At 41.4% G+C, this 21,423-nt stretch overlaps 1 protein-coding gene across 1 annotated transcript; it reads right to left on the bottom strand.

Annotated features, from left to right (window-relative positions):
- Positions 1-11,360: 11,360 nt before the first annotated feature.
- Positions 11,361-17,631, bottom strand: rgmd (RGM domain family, member D). Its single transcript, XM_084163317.1, has 3 exons — positions 17,465-17,631; positions 14,059-14,570; positions 11,361-13,009 (listed from the first exon to the last, which is right to left on the bottom strand). Exons 1-3 carry the CDS (start codon positions 17,556-17,558, stop codon positions 12,311-12,313), a joined length of 1,305 nt encoding a protein of 434 aa, XP_084019443.1. The 5' UTR covers positions 17,559-17,631; the 3' UTR covers positions 11,361-12,310.
- Between the last annotated feature and the right edge of the window lie 3,792 nt (positions 17,632-21,423).

The following is a 21,423-nucleotide window of genomic DNA, read 5'->3' as shown; positions in this document are numbered from 1 at the left end:
AATTACTTGTGTCATGCACAAAGTAGATGTCCTAACCGACTTCCCAAAGCTATAGTTTGTTAACAAGACATTTGTGGAGTGGTTTAAAAACTATTTTTAATGACTCCAACCTAAGTGTATGTAAACTTCCGACTTCAACTGTATATAGAGAGTCTTGCGCCATCTTTTTCAGTATAATCTGGACCGAAGATAATATCACTATATCAACAATAACATAACCAGTCTAATACTTAAATAGCACTATAATACAAAGACACTTGACAGAGAATATTCTGTTGACCTTGTATAATGCAGAACTCTATATCCTTATCAAGGCCAACTAATTTCAGTCTTTGAACACCTTGTATTAAGACAGCCATCAATCTAACTATTTATCAATCAAGGAGAGGACTCACATAGCACTATCTATTTATCTTGCCAACTGCTCTATTAATATCAAATTAATTTCTCCATTGAGAGTATCAATCACTCAAGGGTTTGTTCTCAACTCATTAGCATTTTAATTGTCCTTGTTTACAGGGGAGACTGGTTGTAAAGAGGGTGGATGATGGCCAATCTACAGTTACTGCCTGAAATCTACACACCCACTATCAATCCTTTACATAATGTAAGCCTACATACATGAACACAAACATACATACATGAACCATTCTGAGCATGCAAGACATCTATTTTAAAGGAACACGATTTTAAAGAAAACATTTTTGTAAACTTGGACTGGGAAAAAAATATTTATTTTAAGATTTATGATTATCCTCTAACCTAATTTGTGCACTGGCTTGTCAGATGTTTCAATATATCAAGTTTCCCCTATTCTGAGCCCACCCTCAGTGCCCACATGTCAGTTTTAGTGGCAGTTGTCATGCTGTCACTGGTTCTCCCAGATGAATATGAATCAGGACAGGGCCGAAATCTTGAGTTTGTTTAACACCGCTGGGCAAATGGAACTTTCATCTCCCCCACACCATGTTTACAACCAAAGAACAACATTGACCATATTAGCCCATCTATTTATGGAACGAAAAATGATAAGACAACTGAAGTGTGAGGGTTGACAAATATCATAAAACCAGGAAGGGCCGTATAGTGCAGGAAAATAACTATTAATGCGCCAATTGGAGCTATATAACCGTCAGTGTGTTAACTAGCACTCTGCCTGCTCGGCTGCCAAGACAAGATTGCTTGTGACAGGTTTTACCACGGCCGCACAATTGCCTCTTTCTATTTGTTCCCCTCCTCAGACGATATTAAAAATAAGGGTGATGAACATTCAGCCCAAGAACACATGATTTAGGACATCTGGCGTGTGCTAAGAGTATAATGATAAATATGGATAAAATGGTGACGCATTTCATCCTTTGCCTGCCCATCTCCAAACCCTTGTGGCTCATTGGTGTGTCATCAGCAAAAGAATGTGTGAGAAAATTGCTTACTTTGCGAAATTAAGAGATAATAGAATACAATACAGACGGGGCATGCTGACTAGCTAACTGGGAAGTGGGAACATGTGTGTATTGCATATCTAACAGTGTCCTGTGCTGTCTGTGCTGTATTTATTGTTGTTTTAAAAACATTGTCAAGCACAGGCCAAACCTTGTTTAAAGCCTAGTATGGCAGGTGAGAGCATACTCACTAGCCAGCCCAGCATTGAGCTAACATTTACACAGACTCTACACATAGACACCCCCCTCTGATGCTGCACAAACAGCAAGTAGAGCCAGATAGAAGCAGCTAGCACGGGGACTCTGAGGAACCCAGCAGGGAATGGGTGGGATAATAATCATGGCATGTTCCCTACGCAGGAAGAGGGCACCTATAGCCTACAGACTCCTGGCAAACTAGGAAAAGTGACACGTTTCCATGAATGTAATGAAGGTAACATGAATGAACATAAGGTACTTTCAGAGTGCTATACACACATTTAATGTTCACCACATTTTGTAGTTACCAGTTCATGAATAGCATAAGCCACTAACAGGGAAAGCAAGATTAGGTTTTACTCAGGGGCGTTCCTAGGATTTGAAGACATTTGGGGCTTAGCCCAAAGCCAGTAGGGGGATCCGGGGGCATTCTCCCCCAGCACAAAAAAAGAAGGAATTTCAACAGCTACACTACCAGTCAAAAATTGGACACACCTACTCATTCAAGGGTTTTTCTTTATTTTTACTATTTTTTACATTGTAGAATAATAGTGAAGACATCAAAACTATGAAATAACACATATGGAATCATGTAGTAACCAAAAAAGTGTTAAACAAATGAAAATATATTTTATATTTGAGATTCTTCAAATAGCCACCCTTTGCCTTGATGACAGCTTGGCACACTCTTAGCATTCTCTCAATCAGCTTCATGAGGTAGTCACATGGAATGCATTTCAATTAACAGGTGTGCCTTCTTAAAAGTTAATGTGTGGAATTTCTTTCCTTCTTAATGCGTTTGAGCCAATCAGTTGTGTTGTGACAAGGTAGGGGGGGTATACAGAAGATAGCCCTATTTGGTAAAAGACCAAGTCCATATTATGGCAAGAACAGCTCAAATAAGCAAAGAGAAACGACAGTCCATCATTACTTTAAGACATGAAGGTCAGTCAATCCGGAACATTTCAAGAACTTTGAAAGTTTCTTCAAGTGCAGTTGCAAAAACCACCAAGCGCTATGATGAAACTGGCTCTCATGAGGACCGCCACAGGAATGGAAGACCCAGAGTTACCTCTGCTGCAGAGGATAAGTTCATTAGAGATACCAGCCTCAGAAATAGTAGCCCAAATAAATGCTTCACAGAGTTCAAGTAACAGACACATCTCAACATCAACTGTTCAGAGGGGACTGTGTGAATCAGGCCTTCATGATCGAATTGCTGCAAAGAAACCACTACTAAAGGGCACCAATAATAAGAAGAGACTTGCTTGGGCCAAAAAACACGAGCAATGGACATTAGACCGGTGGAAATCTGTCCTTTGGTCTGATCAGTCCAAATGTGAGATTTTTGGTTCCAACCGCTGTGTCTTTGTGAGATGCAGAGCAGGTGAATGGATGATCTCTGCATGTATGGTGCCCATCGTGAAGCATGGAGGAGGAGGTGTGATGGTGTGGGGGTGCTTTGCTGGTGACACTGTCTGGGATTTATTTAGAATTCAAGGCACACTTAACCAGCATGGCTACCACAGCATTCTGCAGCGATACGCCATCCCATCTGGTTTGGGCTTAGTGGCACTATCATTTGTTTTTCAACAGGACAATGACCCAACACACCTCCAGGCTGTGTAAGGGCTATTTGACCAAGAAGGAGAGTGATGGAGTGCTGCATCAGAGGACCTGGCCTCCACAATCCCCCAACCTCAACCCAATTGAGATGTTTTGGGATGAGTTGGACTGTAGAGTGAAGGAAAAGCAGCCAACAAGTGCTTAGCATATGTAGGAACTCCTTCAAGACTGTTGGGAAAGCATTCCAGGTGAAGCTGGTTGAGAGAATGCCAAGAGTGTGCAAAGCTGTCATCAAGGCAAAGGGTGGCTACTTTGAAGAATCTAAAATCTAAAATATATTTTGATTTGTTTAACACTTTTTTAGTTACTACATGATTCCATATGTGTTATTTCATAGTTTTGATGTCTTCCCTATTATTCTACAATGTAGAACATAGTAAAAATAAAGAAAACCCTTGAATGAGTAGGTGTGTCCAAACGTTTGACTGGTATTGTATATAAAGTGTAATATTGGGATGCAAACTCAAAACTGAATACATTTCAACTGAATACATATTTTTAGGCCCATATCCATGTGTGTGAGGTGTATAGTTTTGTTTCAAAGTAGATTTGTTTAAGACTACCAAGAAACACTGTGTGACCCTGATTTAGCACACTGCAGTAAAAGGTTAAACACTATTATTGCACACAGAGTGAGTCCATGCAACTTATTATGTGACTTGTTAAGCCCATTTTTACTTCTGAACTTATTTAGGCTTGACATAACAAAGAGTTTGAATACTTATTGACTCAAGACATTTCAACTTTTTTTATTAATTTGTAAAAATGTCTAAAATCATAATTCCACCTTGACATTAGGAATTCCCCAGGGCAGCTGTCTAGGCCCCTTACATTTTTCAATCTTTACTAACGACATGCCACTGGCTTTGAGTAAAGCCAGTGTGTCTATGTATGCGGATACCTCAACACTATACACGTCAGCTACTACAGCGACTGAAATGACTGCAACACTTAACAAAGAGCTGCAGTTAGTTTCAGAATGGATGGCAAGGAATAAGTTAGTCCTAAATATTTCAAAAACTAAAACCATTGTATTTGGGACAAATCATTCACTAAACCCTAAACCTCAACTAAATATTGTAATAAATAATTAGGAAATTGAGTAAGTTGAGGTGACTAAACTGCTTGGAGTAACCCTGGATTGTAAACTGTCATGGTCAAAACATATTGATACAACAGTAGCTAAGATGGGGAGAAGTCTGTCCATAATAAAGCGCTGCTCTACCTTCTTAACAGCACTATCAACAAGGCAGGTCCTACAGGTCCTAGTTTTGTCACACCTGGACTACTGTTCAGTCGTGTTGTCAGGTGCCACAAAGAGGGACTTAGGAAAATTGCAATTGGCTCAGAACAGGGCATTGTGGCTGGCCCTTGGCTCAAAGTGGAGGAGAGATTGACTTCATCACTACTTGTATTTGTAAGACGTAATGACATGTTGAATGCATGAGCTGACTGTTTGAACTACTGTCACACAGCTTGGACACCTATGCATACCCCACAAGACATGCCACCAGAGGTCTCTTCACAGTCACCAAGTCCAGAACAGATTATGGGAGGCGCACAGTACTACATAGAGCCATGACTACATGGAACTCTATTCCACATCAGGTAACTGCAGCAAGCAGTAAAATTTGATTTAAAAAACTGATAAAAATCCACCTTATGGAACAGCGGGGACTGTGAAGCAACACAAACATAGGCACAGACACATGCATACACACACATGATAACATACGCACTATACACACACGTGCACATGGATTTTGTGTTGTAGATATGTGGTAGTGGAGTAGAGGCCTGAGGGCACATTCTTAGTGTGTTGTGAAATCTGTTATGAATGTATTGTAATGTTTTTTGAAATTGAATAACTGCCTTAATTTTGCTGGACCCTAGGAAGAGTAGCTGCTGCCTTGGCAGCAGCTAATGGGGATCCATAATAAATACAAGAAATCTACATTTTATCAATTTAAAAATCAGGCTGTAATTCAAAATGTGGAAAAAGTCAAAGAGTGTGAATACGTTCTGAAAGCAGTGTAAGTGTAAAACTAACAAGGACTAAATAATTCATGCCTTCTGAGAGTGCTATTACATTTTACATTTACATTTTAGTCATTTAGCAGATGCTCTTATCCAGAGCGACTGACAGTAGTGAGTTCATACTTTTTTTTTTTCATACTGGTCCCCCGTGGGAAATGAACCCACAACACTGGCGTTGCAAACGCCATGCTCTACCAACTGAGCTACACGGGACTACTATAAAGTCCAAAATGTATAGGTAGAGTTAGAAAGTTGGCTGTCAGAAGTTTTACAATGTAAGTTTCCTTTTAATCCGTCTATATGAATATTTCAAGACATGGGATTTGAGGGTGCGGTGAGATACCCAATGGGGTGGCCCATACTTTTCTCGTCAATGATTTGGAAAAAAATGTCTACTTAAAAACTGGAAATGAAATGATCCTCCATCACTACAACAGTGGATGTATCAAATGTGTTATTATTTAAATATTTAAAAGGTGTGGGCTACAGAGAAAAATGTAACAGCGCAATTTGAGGCCAGATGACAGAGTGCTACAAGCACTGGAAAGTTCCAGGGATGAAGGATGAGTGGGAGTGTGGTTGAGACATACGTGATGTGTATGGTTGTGGTAGGAACATGTGGGTCTGAGCAGGTGTGATGTCATTGATGTTTGTTGAAATTTGTGTGCGTCTGTTTATTGTCTTTTGTTTATGTCTGGTTGTCATTGTTTGAAAGAAAAATTTTATAGTACAAAAAAATATATATATATTTTTCAAGTAACTTGCACCTTCCCACCTGCCACGGCAGACACCGCCAGTACTCAATTACAGTTGCTACTGTGGATCTCTTCACTCTAGAACGATCTCTACTATCTACTCTAGAACACGTAGACTCTGACCTGTGCAATGAGCCAAACTGATTAAAGAATCCTACAGTACCCAAACACCCTCTTTCTCTCTCACACACACACACACACGCACACACTGTGCAGTAATTAGAATCCATAGAGCAGCTTTAAGTGATACAGTCCACTGTGTGCTCACCCTTCCTCTGCCTCTCTCCGTAGGTTTCTCTGCGTCATCTGTTGCTGTCTCTCGTCTGCCGTCTTCTTTTCACCTCACCTGCAAATTCTTTGTAAACCATGTTTTACTTTTTCACTGTCTGTATTTCACCTCTTAGAATTTGTGCAAATAAATCAAACTAATTAGAATCCATAGAGCAGCTTGAAGTGATACAGTCTACTGTGCTCAACCCACCTCTGTTCTCTCCCCATCTGCCCTCTTCTGTCACTTTCTGTGTCTTGTCTGTTGCTGTCTGTGTCTTGTCTGTTGCGGTCTCAGGTTCTTGTTTCTTACTGTGTTCTTTGTCTATCTTCTTCTGTTATGGCCTGTTCTGTTTTTGTTGTGTCTCTCTCCATCACCTATTCTTCTGTTGCTGTCTCTGTGCCTTGTCTGTTGTCTCTCGCCATCATATCCTACTCTTCTGTTGCTGTCTCTGTGTCTTCTCTTGAGTGTCTCTTTAGTTTTGCAATCCAAAACGGTCAAGGGGATACTAGGGTAACTTAACTTGTTTTGGGCCTGTGTCAGGGTCACCTAAATCATTGTCTTCCCTTCCATTTGCCCCTGGCTGCTGCTGTTCTAAGTGCTCCACTGGCCTGCTGTTCTCATCTGTCCTCCTCCTTGGCTCATCTGAAAGGTAGCAAAGTAGAGGTGCAACATGTCATTGGTTAGTTTTAAAGGGTGACTGCACTACCTGATTTGGCTTTAGATTTGGTTCATTAAGAAATGCTAGCAGCTATGATTGAATTCAAATGTGTGTTGGTTTCAGGGTGTGATTTAATGAGTGTGTTCGTAGGTGGGAAGAGTTAGACAAATTATTTTCCCAATTAGCTTCAGTTGGCTGGTGTGCGACCTGACTTTGGCTAGCCTAGTTCCAGGGCTAGTTAGGGACCGTCAATAAATTACACAATGTAAATTAGACAATATTTTCATGCTGCACACCTTTTAGTTCTCTCATTAAATGCTTTCAATATTTGTGTATACATTTCTACAACTTATAGTTGGTTTGCGGTTTTTAATTCATTGAAATTTGGAGCTATTGGAATTTTTACATATTGTCCCATGTACATTGTGTAATTTACCAAATGGTCCCTAACTAGCCCCATAGGGATATCCAAAGTCAACCCAAATTTACCACAGGCATTATGATCAATCTGTAGTCCATTTTGACAGTAGAATAAATGTTTCTGACTTGTATCGATGTTTTCTTAATGAGAAGTTGGTTTTTAGGGGCAGTTGCTCTTTAAAGTTATTGTATACTGACATGACCAGGGCAACTCAACTTTAAAGAAAAATGCAAGTTTCCTCATAACAGCGCAACACAACTCCAAACATGACAGATAAGAAGCTACATAGCCTCTAGGCTATATGACTATAAAGTCACATGAGCCCAAAAACAATTACCTGTAGAATGGAATAAGTTATAAGACCTCTATGGTTCATTTAATTTAGTCAGTTCCACCAGCTAATGTGAGATTTTTTGATTTCATAACATTTGAGGACACATAACTTAAGGGCCTATGTACTTTTCAATGTTTTGTTCACCTACAATCTAACCACAAAGCTGGCCATGATATACACTCTCAAGCAGTCAGTAAACAATACACCGAAAAATAGAAAACACATTGTTCAAAACATACAGTTCTCAGGAAGAAGTAGATTTTTAATCTAAAAACAAATTTCATATTTTTCCATCAGTCTTTTGATGATGAACGAAAACATGTTCTATCATAGTAGCTCAAAATTGATCAGAAATTACTACTCTGCTTTGCTCTTTTGTTTTTCCTCCTCCTTGTACCCCTATTTTTACAGTACTGTACCCTGCATCTCACAAACTTGTCCTTTGTCTCTGTGATACTGTAATTCTTGTTCTTTGTTGATATGACCCTGCAACCAGTCAAAATCTATTGAGCAGTCAGTACTGTTAACAAATGGAAAGCACAATGTTCAGGGCCATACAATTTGTCCATTGTACAGTATACAGCCTACAATGCACTGTACTACAGTATACAATACTAAAAGGGACAAAAATCAAAGGAATAAACATGTGATCAATGTGCTTCTTCTTGTCTTTGGGCTGGGTCAGGCCAGAGCACTTCGTCGACATCACAAGCAATATTGTCCCTCCTGAGGCAACGGGGGAAGAAGCCTCGTGTGCCATACCCAGCCCTGACATGATTCCTCACCTATATCACCACAGGCTAAATCCATGGCTTGCAGCAGATTTACTCTGGTGTAGGGTTGTCTATCATACACTTTCCATCTCCAAGAGGAGAAAAACTCCTCAATCGGATTCAGGAAAGGCGAGTATGGAGGGAGGTACAAGTTCATAAACTGCCCATTGATGTTAAACCATTCCCTTACCTGAGCAGCTCGGTGGAAACTGACATTGTCCCACACTATCACATAGGTGGGAATGGGATTCTCATTTAGCTCTTGACCCTGCTGCTCTTGAACCTGCTGCTCAAATAAAATATATTTTAGATTGGCAATAAATCTTAGAAGGTGCTGGGTGTTATATGGCCTGAGTGTAACATGGTGATGTAGAACACCATGGTTGCTGATAGCAGCACAGATTGTGACATTGCCACCTCGTTGACCAGGGACTTCAACAATGGCCCGCTGTCCAATCATGTTTCGGCCTCTCCTCCTCCTCTTTGTTAGATTGAAGCCTGCTTCATCGACAAAGATGAACTCATGGGGTCTGTCCAAGGATTCCAAGTCAAATATTGTCTGTGTAGAAATACAATATACTGTATGTAGGATTTTGTAAGTCGTACAGAGACAGTGCTATAATGTAGAGTACAATTAGGCCTACTGTATGCACTTCTGATTCACATACATTGTATGTACTGAAGAGTAATGTCATTCACATAGTATGTGTTAGTACTGTAGACAATCTGGATTACAGTAAATGTTTCTGAATGTACACTTACTTGCACATACTGAGCTCGCAGTTATTTCACCCTTGGTGAGTTGCGCTCAAAAGGTACTCTGTATACTTGTTTCATTTGCATCCTGTTACGATGGAGGACACGGTCAACTGTGGAAATGCTCACACTGTCGATTCCCTGGAAGTGTGTGTTGTCTTGTATCACTCGTTCCTGGATTTCTCTGAGTCATATTGCATTATCTTGAAGGACCATGCCAACTATAACGGCCTCTTGCTCCCGAGTGAATATAGCTGTCCTTCCACCTGCATGTGGCAGCCTTGTAATTCTACAAAGAGGAGTTGTGCAGTTACAAAACATATTCATGCAGTACAATACATACAGGGATTAACTTTACAAATGTCTATTGAAACAGCTGCATATAGTGTAGTACAGTAAATTTGCAATTACAAAAATACAGTAGTATACTGTACCTGTTCTCTTCTCTGAATGTCCTTACTATGGTGGACACAGAAAATCGGCTCAAATTGTGTTGCACTCTAAGTACTGCTTCCCTCATTGTCAGTCCATTGACAAGAACATGGTCTATGACTGTTGCTTGAATTTCATCAGATATTTCCACTCTTTGTCTTCCTCTTCCTCTTTCTTGCCCTCCTCCTCCTCGTCGCCCACCTCGCATACGTCCTCGTACATTGTTTCTTCTATCCATTCTCAGACTTTCTCCTTCCCACCTTCAACAACCTGTTTGCTCTCTGAACTGGCTTATATTGGTTGTGTCACATCATTTGAAACAGGTTAAATCAATTTTGAGTGGTTGTGTTCAATCAATGACATGTGTTCTCTATTTGTATTTGATTGTTGCCACTTGTGTTTACCAGTATGGATGACATGTGCATTAGAGTTCAGAATGTGTTTTGAAAATGAGAATGTGTTTAGAGTTTTGCTGAAAAGTGAGATCTGCAAATTGTGTTTTACCATGTGAAATGGTTTAAGGTATTGACAGACTGCATAATTAGTTAAATGAGTCCAGGCAACTGAGAACTTTGTTCAGCCAATGGGTTTTAGTGTTTTAGCAATTGAGAAAAACTGTAAAAGGTTCTTCACCATCAATTAAAGGCTTTCTTATTGGTTTCACTCTTTTAAGACTTGCATGAAGTGCCTGCAGAAAGTCTTCACACCACTTGACTTTTTCCACATTTTGTTGTGTTACAAAGTGGGATTAAAATGTATTTGTCATTTTTTGTCCACAATCTAAACAAAATACTCTGTCAAAGTGTAAGAAAAATTCTAACAGCCAATAAAATGAAAAATAAAACCCTATCTTGATTAAACTCCCTGAGTCAATACTTAGAATCACCTTCAGCAGCAATTACAGCTGTGAGTCTTTCTGGGTAAGTCTAAGAGCTTTCCACACCTGGATTGTGCAACATTTGCCCTTTATTCTTTTCCAAATTCTTCAAGTTCTGTCAAATTGGTTGTTGATCATTGCTAGACAACAGCGGAGGCTGCTAAGGGGAGGACAGCTCATAATAATGGCAGGAATGGAGTCAATGGAGTGGTATCAACCACATCTTTAATGTAGTTGACACGATTCCATTGACCCATTCCAGACATTATTTTGAGCTGTCCTCCCCTCAGCAGCCTCCACTGCAAAACAACCCTTTTCAGGTCTTGCCATAGATTTACAAGTAGATTTAAGTAAAACTCTGCCACTCAGGAACATTCAGTCTTCTTGGTAAGCATCTCCAGCGTAGATTTGGCCTTGTGTTTTAGGTTAACAAAAAGGGGTTGAATACTTAACTCAAGACATTTCAGCTTTTTATTTGTAAAGATTTCAAAATACAAAAAAACATCTAAACGTATTCAATTTTAACTGTAACGACGAAATGTCAAATGTCAAGGGGTGTGACTACTTCTGAAGACACTGTATATGTAGAAACAGTCACTGGCCTACGCTAAATACAAAATGCAACCTTTTAGGAAGCCTGACAGTTTACTCAGAATTGACAGATTTACACTAGCAAATATTCTCCATGGTCCCACTCACATACAGTATCATGAATCCTTGTGCTGTAGACAGCATTGATTCTTGAAAGCTTAAGAAGCAAAAATGCTAAACAAACGAAAATGGTGTCCAACACTTTTTAATATGGAAAATTACAGATTATAAAGGTAAAACACATTAGTTCACTTTTCTTACAAGGATTCAAAAATACCTAACTAAATCACAAGTGTAAAACATCTATACACAGGCAAATGTACACAATATAAAACACATATACACTCTTTCAATATATTATTATATAGAGATTTTCTTTACCTTTAAAAAACTGGAAGCCAAGCAGCTTGAAGAGGGAGTGTTTCACCTAACTGATAATGTGATCACACTTGGATGCAGTGAAAAGTACTGAGAATATTACACCAAAACCCAAATACATTTGGATAGGTAGTATTTTTGTTTAGTTGTTGGATCATCCCATGTAAGAAACATATATTTTCAGTAAATATGACAACATTGAGGTACTAAACTTGGAGTGTTAACCGTTAAGTGCCTAATGATGAAACACAAAAGGTATGCCTTACCTTCCACGGATGTCTCTGCACTATAATATACTATTTTCATGTAAGCCTGATACATTCTCTGATTATGATATCTGGCACAGTTGTGTGCATCGTGATGTATTCCCAACAAATATGAAATATTTACAAATATTATTTTTGATAAGTTGCCTTACATCCGGCGTACAGACAACCATGTTATGATGAATTTCCAATTTAAGCATCCTGTAACTGTCTTAATCCAATTTACAAGAAGGGTGAAAATGGAGAGCGCATTACGCACTTAACCACCGACAGATCCCACATGATTGCGTGCATTCAGACTCAATTAAGTGGTAGAAGCTGGCAGCCAAAGTGTGTGTGGGGGGACAAGAAGCACTGGCATCCTTTTTGAGTGCTCAAACCTACAAAATGGTTTAGTGACAGGAAAAGAACCACAACATTCACAAATGCAAAAAACAGGCACTCTTTCCTCAAGCTGGAATCACTTCCACTTAGTTTTTGTGTCGTATTTTCTCTTTACAAAAGCAGTAGAACCAGTAGCAGAAGTGTGACCAGACTGGGGGTTGCTGTTGCCAACGTGTGTGGACCCCCTCTGTTTTGTTGAACATGAGGAGTCCTGGGAGAATTCTGCTTCAGTTTGCTGGGAGGAAGGGCCTTCAGATCCTCCAGGGCCCCGTAGGCTGCCATGGAGAACTCAGGGTCCCCTGTGGTGAGCAAGTCAAACACACAGGACTGGAAGTATACGTCCTCTACCTGCAGGGTCTCCCTGCACTTGGCTGTGGCGCGCTCCACTGTGTAGATCTGATGTGGGGGCAGTAGGGGCCCCAGCTCGGGGTTAGACCCGGAGCCCGGGAGGCGGGGGTGAAGGGGCTGGCGCCCCAGCATGTGCTCTTTGATGAGCTCGTTGCGCGGGCACCCGTGCAGACAAAGCTGCAGCCCACTGTTCTCCTCAGAAAAGTCAAGGGTGTCCTCCGGCATGCGGATGGCGAAGGTAAGGTAGCGCCCCACCCGGCGCACTATGATGGACGTCCCAATGTAGCGGGCCTGGATCTTCACCAGGCGGCCCCCGGAGCCAGCCTTTTCTACGATCCACAGACTGCCCCCCTCCCCGCCACTCCGAGTGCCGTCCTGGAAGGCAGAGGGAAGGTCCTCGGTGGTGGCCTGGTACACCTTCTGCTCTGTACAGCCGTGGTACGACTTGAAGATCACAGTTATCTGGAAGAGAACAATGAAGAGATGTCAGCAAAGGCAAGTCAATTAATGATTCCATTGAAATCAAAATTGACTTATGAAAATCGTACTTTCTGTAGTATTGTTTGGTGGACAACGGTTAGTACGTAGTTATTATAGTTATTTTCTGATGGCTAAAGCTGTCGAAGTATTATCCTGCATACACCCTGATTACTAAATACTAAGCAGCAGACACCATCAGAGGCCTTCAACGGACTTCAACAGGTGTAGTACCATTTTGAGCCACAATGTGTCAGCAGGACCTTAACTTTTTATGACATGAATAGCTCATTTTAAAGTTTGAGAACACAAACTCCTGTCTTTCTCTTGGAAAAGGTATAAGAGCTTTTCTGTAATGTGATGGAAGGAAAGCACTATGAGCAGAAATATTCATTATACTCTTATTTTAAAGTAAATATGGACTAGAAAACATCAGCAACACATTGGTGATATCTTGGACCACTAACTTGGAGATAATCAGCTCCAAAGAAACGACTAGGCCTACTAATGAATGTTCCCACATTAATCTGTGCCATCTAAAACAAATATCATTGTAAATGTCATAAACCATGGGCACATGTATGGCTCCATACTCTTTCTTAAGAGAGTGCAGGATCAAACAAACCCAGCTGTCTGATAGGCCCATAAATCAGAAATACCTTCCACTACAACTGCCACTGTGCCTGAGCTCTGACACGACTCTGGAGTCGAGCCTGGATTTTTTTTGTACTAGGCCGACATTTTTTCAAAGCTTTGTCAAAGAGGTGGCTATGGTTAACTTTACAGTTAAGGGGATACTATATTTGATGAACGATTTTCCTTTCTGTACTCTGACAGTTAAATTGCCCCAATTCAAGTGGACATTGGGGGCATGTGGGTGTTGGCTTTGCATTTCTACCCCCCCCCCCCCCCCCCCGTGTCAGTCTCCTTTTGAATTCAATGTATGACATACAGTTCAGGTATAATTGTTATGATTGGGCCCTGTGTCTTACTGACAGCAAAATCGCCATACGTGAACCTATGACTTGGCCTACCTTGCTGGTGGCGGTGGCGCTGGAGCCCAGGACAACAGCCACATTGGTCACCTGCACCGACAGGTAGCGGTTATCGATGAGAGGCCACGCCCCCTCCACCTTGCAAGTCTGGAACTCGTCGCGGAACGTCCGCAGGTGCGGGTCCCCAAATAATCCACAGTGGGCATACTTCTTTCCCTGGCCGGCAGGGCCCGAGGCCAGCACGCGGCTCTCGTAGTCGCACAGCTCGGACACGACTGGCCTGGAGGTGCTATGGGCCTTGGCAGAGGAGGTGGGCCCGTCGCTGGAGCAGTTGTGCTGGGTGAAGAGCTCCTTGATACGGAACACGGCCGAGTGGTAGACCAGGTCACCCCTGCAGCTGCGCGCCGTGCGACGGGTACACAGGGCGTAGGCACGCAAGGCAATGCAGTAGTCCACATCGGACGGGGAGTCTTCCTGGAGACCACTAGAGGGCGAGGTAGAGGCCACGTACTCCGCATTGCAGCGCTGGATCCGGCACTGCTGGCAGTGTGCTGTAGGGGGGAGGAAACAGGGGACAGGTGTTACGTGTTTATCATCGCCTACAACAGGTGATCAGAAACAAAATGGGAGGAAAGTCATTTATTTAGATAATGAACCATTAATGTGTACACCAAAGCCGAGACCTAGCTAGGCCTAGTTCATGGTGGTGTATATAAATGTGTTTGTCTCAACTCTTCGTAAGAATGAGAAATTGAGGATGCAAAAACTACTTAACACTACTCTAATGACCATATATAAAAAATAAAGTTTCCAATAGAAATCACAGTTATCAGGCTAGTCTATTCACTGCCTAATAACTTTGTTATAATGAATTTGAGTTTTAACACATCAGCTGTACAACCTAGCTATGTGCAGCAGGACAGCTAAACTTTTCCACCTATCGAGTTTATGTAAAAAAAAATATGCTATTTAAAACCCAAATGCGCCAGCCAGCCCACAGGGGCATGTTACCATACTCTGTCTCAGAGCAAAGTCAGTCAAAACTTATTTGCCCCCAACTCTCTGTCATAGAAATAACAGTGCTTCACTGCTGGAGGAAGCCAATCTATGTAGTTTGCTTAAGGGTGATGAATGTGGTTTGGCTTTTGCTGGGCCAATAGGAGGCGCAATAAAGGCGCACATGCCCACTGTATAAGAGATTGACTTCAGACCCAAGAGGAACCGCACAAAGAGCAGTGTTTGTTCAGCGACAGAGTAACTAACAGCTGGCCGAAGGCAAGGATGTAAGACCCAGTCAGGATTGTATAAATTCGGCACTTCCTGTGTTAAGTTATTACTCAGCACTGTATCTGGCAGTAACTATGTTTTGGGGTAACAAGGAGATTACGTATTCACCTTTTTGAGAAGCCTATAGGCTTATCTTGAGGCTCTAGATGACAGGTGCATTTACATGACATTAATTTATTGCCTCTCACCTGTGCAAGTGTCACAAGATGTCACATACATTGCACACTTTAATAATACAGCCTGAACAAGACTAAAAACAGAACTATAAATTATCATATTCACATTGACAGAAGATCGGATAATAAACACTAGCCTTCCAGACTGTTTTAATCCCAAAAGGCATGATGAGCTTGCAATAATACAAATCTTGCCATATTTTCTACAGACAGTGGGGAAAGATAATTGGTTGCAAACTGTTTGAATATATTTTCTAGTGACTAATGCCCTACATGGGCCTTGGCAACTGTTCAAAACAGATGTGTGAGAGGTCAACTTAGAAGCATTCTACATCCCTCCTCTGAATTCCGCCAATGATCCCAGTGCTTGCAGGGAGGTCACCGAACTCTGCTTTGAATATTGTCAATTTGACAATCACAGCCTATAGCGCAATCAACAACCATGTCCATCTTTAAAGGCGCTTTATGGTCAGCCTTTGACAAGAGGCAATGAGAGAACCATGTGCAGAAAATGGGAAAGGATTAAGAGGAGAATAGGACAAATTTGCATAGCGAACAAAATATTTCAATAGGTGTGTGTGGGCCCCGTGTAGCTCAGTTGGTAGAGCATGGCGCTTGCAACGCCAGGGTTGTGGGTTCGATTCCCACAGGGGGCAAGTATGAAGAAGAAGAAAAAAATTTATGCACTCACTAACTGTAAGTCGCTCTGGATAAGATAAAATGACTAAAATGTGAACAATTTAAGGGCAACAAAATAAGATGAACTAATCTGTGGAATTGAGGGTGGCTTTAGAATGTAAACAAGGCAAACATGGCATAACCAGTATAATAAAATGTATCTTACGCATCCTGCTATGTACATGAATACACCAACCAAAATGCACAATAATAACCATGTCTCAGTAGTCTACCACATTATGGGGAAGTAAGAATTGAAAATGATTCAACTATCACTAACAATACTAAGTTATAGGATACTGTTTTGCAATTCCCTTTACTGGAATTTATAGCGCCCAAGTTTATCTAATGACCTATGGTGAAAATTATCAAAAGTTTACAACATATCACGAAACGATTGGACCAAAAACACATTCACGTCCCAAATCCCCATTTATTTCTCTTACAGCTCTTGTGACTGAAACGTGTGTAACGTTTGCTAGCTATTACGTACGTTTTCAAAGAAACACATAAAATCACCACACTTATACAATTTGTTTCGTATCGCACATGCATACAAAGCTAGGGCCGAAGTTTTTTTAAGTTACGATGGACACGTTCAGAGGCCGAAAAGTCTGACCAATGCATTGCAATAACAAATGAAGCATGAACTTAACAAAACACCGTCGTACATTTAATTTTACAAGGTAAAACTAACCACAGCATTAACAGTTAGCAAGCTAACTATGTTAAAACGTGTTAGCCATTTGTTGCTCCTTTACAAACAACATTTTCGAATACAATTTGCGAACGCGACGTGTAAAGGCTAGCAAGCTAAATGCTAATTTTCTTATTTCGCCAACTTCTACAAGTACAAACTTTATTTTAGACTTCGTGTGTGAATACAGTATCATTAGGTCTATGGTTGGCTTCAACCGTGAAAAAAATAAATGACTGTTCGACATATGATGCATTTAGCGAAAATAGCTAGATAGTTGTTAACTAACGAAAAGTTTGCCCAAAGTAGCTCGTGTAGTTTAGCTAGCCGCTAGCTGCCCGTTTTAGGCACACAGCATGCTAGCTTGCTGATTACCGACGTAACTTCTAACCAACAAGTGTTTGACTACAACTCCAACTTAACAGAAATATACAGTGTAAACAAAATACACTCCCATGTTTTATGTCATAACTATTCCAGAAAGCGTGAGTGTTTTTGTGAACTAGTCTCGCACAGCCAAGAAAGTATTCCATCATCGATTCGGGGTGCGGGAAAAAGGTTTTGCATGCACACAGGATAACATACATGTCATGATATGTTGACTTACCTGGTCGGAGCAGCAGCGAAAGTAAAACCATCGTAAAAGTAATACAGTTCCAAAGCTGCCGCTTAGCCAAGTTTTGAGGTCCGCTTCTCCCCATGCCAATCCATTCAGTTAGAATGGAGTTCTTCGACTGCTGCTCATCGACGCTGTAGCTGCGGAAAATTAGACAAACATTCGTATTCTTTCCCAAGCGCTGTCATTCAAAAGGGGCCCAGTCTTCAGGGCGGCTCTACATGGGAGGGGTCTAACAGAGTAGACGGGACTCAGATGTGGTTGTTGGCCAATGAAAGACTAATGATTCGTTAACCACTTCATATTTACATAATGCGGTTGGTTGCAATCAGGGGACATTGGGGACAAAGCCAATGGAAAGTGTTTCTAAAGACAATGAAGGCGGTTCGAAATGATTATTGTAGTAGTTGGGAGCCAGTTACAATAATTGCTGATGACAATTATAGTTTTTCTCACATCTAATTACAGTTACAACTAAAGCATGATGTTTGCAGCCTACATGATTTATCTGAAATAAATAGTAAACCTCTTTCAGGAGAGAGTTCGAGATCGGAGTTGTAGCTCTGTCCACATAGCATTACCCTCTGCACTATAAAGCATTCAGCTGTGGCAGATGTCCTGTTTGATCTCCCTGAGGCTCAACAGAGCTAGAGAGCAAATGGCCCAACACAAACAACCCTGTTGTTTCTCTCTACTTAACTTAAATCATTACATTACTTTCCCTACCTTCTGAAGAAAATGCTCACCCAGGAGGACAATGGTGTCTTAATGTCTAACTTTGTTATTCATGCTAGATATTATGTGGTAGTAAATTACCCTAGGTTTGAATAACAGATTTGTGGCATATGAACAGCATGAATGCATGAGGGAGTGAGCTTGCCATGTCAAAATACTCTTGTCGCTTTGCTATTAAGCTGAAGAATTGTTGGGGAGGCAGGTCATACATGTTCAGTGGTGACCTACAATCATGTATGCATCAGTGGAGGCTCATAGTAATGGCTGAAATGGAGCCAATGGAATGATATCAACCAACTGGAAACCACATGATTGATACATTCCATTGACTCCATTCCAGCCATTATTATGAGCCGTCCTCCCCTCAGCAGCCTCCACTGGTATGCATACATATGGGATTACATATGTTACCCTGGATGTTGTTTCATACCTAAGGTCACTAAACATTGCCAGAGATGGTACATCTGGTCAATGTGTAGCATTCCCCCCTAGTATTATATCTCTAAAGATGGGCAGCTCATTATTTGAACACTCACAATACAGGAGAGAAACTTTCCATGAATTATTTTCTCTCAGCTAACTGCTGCTATAATTTTTTCCGTTACTCTTTCTCTTTTTGTGGCCAACTTTCCATCCCTTGCCTTGAACGACACTTCGTGTTTCATTTGCACAGCTGCAAAGCAGGGCCATCTGCATGGAGCAGTGCTTACAGAATCATTGGGTTTTGCTCCATGGCCACCACAGTGTTTCTGTGGTTCTCATGTCATGTAAATGTAGGGTTTTTAATGGACAACTAATTACCCAATCAAATATTGGTGTAAAGAAGCTCAACAATCATACTCTGCAAAATTCTCTAATTGAGTTTAAAACTGAATTGACTCGGACAAATGTAACATTCTGTGCGCCGCGCTGCATACCTCTTTTTACTTTATTAAAAGCAACTGAATTATTATACTGCTCAATTTGAGTGGAGGCTGCTGAGGGGAGAACTGCTCATAATAATGGCTGGAACGGAGCAAATGAAATGGCATCAAACACATGGAAACCATGTGTTTAATGTATTTGATACCATTCCACTCATTCTGCTCCAGCCATTTCCACGAGCCCGTCCTACCCAATTAAGATGCCACCAACCACCTGTGCTCAATTTATACACTTGCCTCCCATCCCCTCTCTCCAATACACGTGTAAATATTGGACTATAAATTGTGCATGTATTATACTTATGCAAACATGTTTATTCTATTCTACTGAGCCATTTACTTCCATGTTCGTATTCTTATCTTTTATTAGTTCTTATTGTTGTTGCATTGACGAGAAGGAACCTGCAAGTAAGCATTTCATTGGACGATGTATACCATGCATGCATATCCCAAAACGTGTAACTTGAAACTTGAACCCAGACAGGTATTGGATCACTGGCTTCTCTATACACATGCTGGCTCCTCTGGCCCACACAATTGTGTGATTCAGGTGCTCTGTCAATCACAGTCCTTGTTGATATGGTGTTGATATATATAGTGGAGGGGAGAATGAAGACAGCTCAACCCAAGTGGAACGTTTGGATTGTTCTGTTCTGCCAGAAGGGACTCCTCCGCCACAGTGGACACACTGTGCCAAGTCTGTCCCGCGAGGGTCAACGTACTGTGTGTTCAGCTAATTTTGGGCTTGATCTCTTTCATGGCTGTTCTCTACTACGGACACATTTCAAACTCCCTGCTGCACAGGTTTGCAGATAGTCATTAGGGCTCTTAGACATGAGATTCTGTAGCAAAGCATGTGCATTTATTCCTATCAAAGGTTCAGGTTGTCTCTCACCTCCCAAAATGCTCATCTTCAGGATCCGTAGACAACATTTCCTGCAAGAAAAAAACAGAAGTTAGTTATTGAACATACAGTGAGGGAAAAAAGTATTTGATCCCCTGCTGATTTTGTACGTTTGCCCACTGACAAAGAAATGATCAGTCTATAATTTTAATGGTAGGTTTATTTGAACAGTGAGAGACAGAATAACAACAACAAAATCTAGAAAAACGCATGTCAAAAATGTTATAAATTGATTTGCATTTTAATGAGGGAAATAAGTATTTGACCCCCTCTCAATCAGAAAGATTTCTGGCTCCCAGGTGTCTTTTACACAGGTAACGAGCTGAGATTAGGAGCAAACTCTTAAAGGGAGTGCTCCTAATCTCAGCGTGTTACCTGTATAAAAGACACCTGTCCACAGAAGCAATCAATCAATCAGATTCCAAACTCTTCACCATGGCCAAGACCAAAGAGCTCTCCAAGGATGTCAGGGAGAAGATTGTAGACCTACACAAGGCTGGAATGGGCTACAAGACCATCGCCAAGCAGCTTGGTGAGAAGGTGACAACAGTTGGTGCAATTATTCGCAAATGGAAGAAACACAAAAGAACTGTCAATCTCCCTCGGCCTGGGGCTCCATGCAAGATCTCACCTCGTGGAGTTGCAATGATCATGAGAACGTTGAGGAATCAGCCCAGAACTACACGGGAGGATCTTGTCAATGATCTCAAGGCAGCTGGGACCATAGTCACCAAGAAAACAATTGGTAACACACTACGCCGTGAAGGACTGAAATCCTGCAGCGCCCGCAAGGTCCCCCTGCTCAAGAAAGCACATATACAGGGCCGTCTGAAGTTTGCCAATGAACATCTGAATGATTCAAAGGAGAACTGGGTGAAAGTGTTGTGGTCAGATGAGACCAAAATGGAGCTCTTTGGCATCAACTCAACTCGCCGTGTTTGGAGGAGGAGGAATGCTGCCTATGACCCCAAGAACACCATCCCCACCGTCAAACATGGAGGTGGAAACATTATGCTTTGGGGGTGTTTTTCTGCTAAGAGGACAGGACAACTTCACCGCATCAAAGGGACGATGGACGGGGCCATGTACCGTCAAATCTTGGGTGAGAACCTCCTTCCCTCAGCCAGGGCATTGAAAATGGGTCGTGGATGGGTATTCCAGCATGACAATGACCCAAAACACACGGCCAAGGCAACAAAGGAGTGGCTCAAGAAGAAGCACATTAAGGTCCTAGCCAGTCTCTAGACCTTAATCCCATATAAAATCTGTGGAGGGAGCTGAAGGTTCGAGTTGCCAAACGTCAGCCTCAAAACCTTAATGACTTGGAGAAGATCTGCAAAGAGGAGTGGAACAAAATCCCTCCTGAGATGTGTGCAAACCTGGTGGCT

This window comes from Coregonus lavaretus (genome assembly GCF_964263955.1).
Source record: "Coregonus lavaretus genome assembly, chromosome: 6".
Classification (NCBI taxonomy): Eukaryota; Metazoa; Chordata; class Actinopteri; order Salmoniformes; family Salmonidae; genus Coregonus; species Coregonus lavaretus.
Note: the sequence above shows the minus strand (reverse complement) of the source record. Positions and strands in the feature narration are given on the sequence as shown.

Coding starts and splice junctions, on each gene's coding strand:
- rgmd (XM_084163317.1), bottom strand. CDS start 17,558: ATGGGGAGAAGCGGACCTCAAAACTTGGCTAAGCGGCAGCTTTGGAAC. Junction 14,571..17,464: donor TTCGCTGCTGCTCCGACCAG/GTAAGTCAACAT, acceptor TCCCCCCTACAG/CACACTGCCAGCAGTGCCGG. Junction 13,010..14,058: donor GCGCCACCGCCACCAGCAAG/GTAGGCCAAGTC, acceptor GTTCTCTTCCAG/ATAACTGTGATCTTCAAGTC.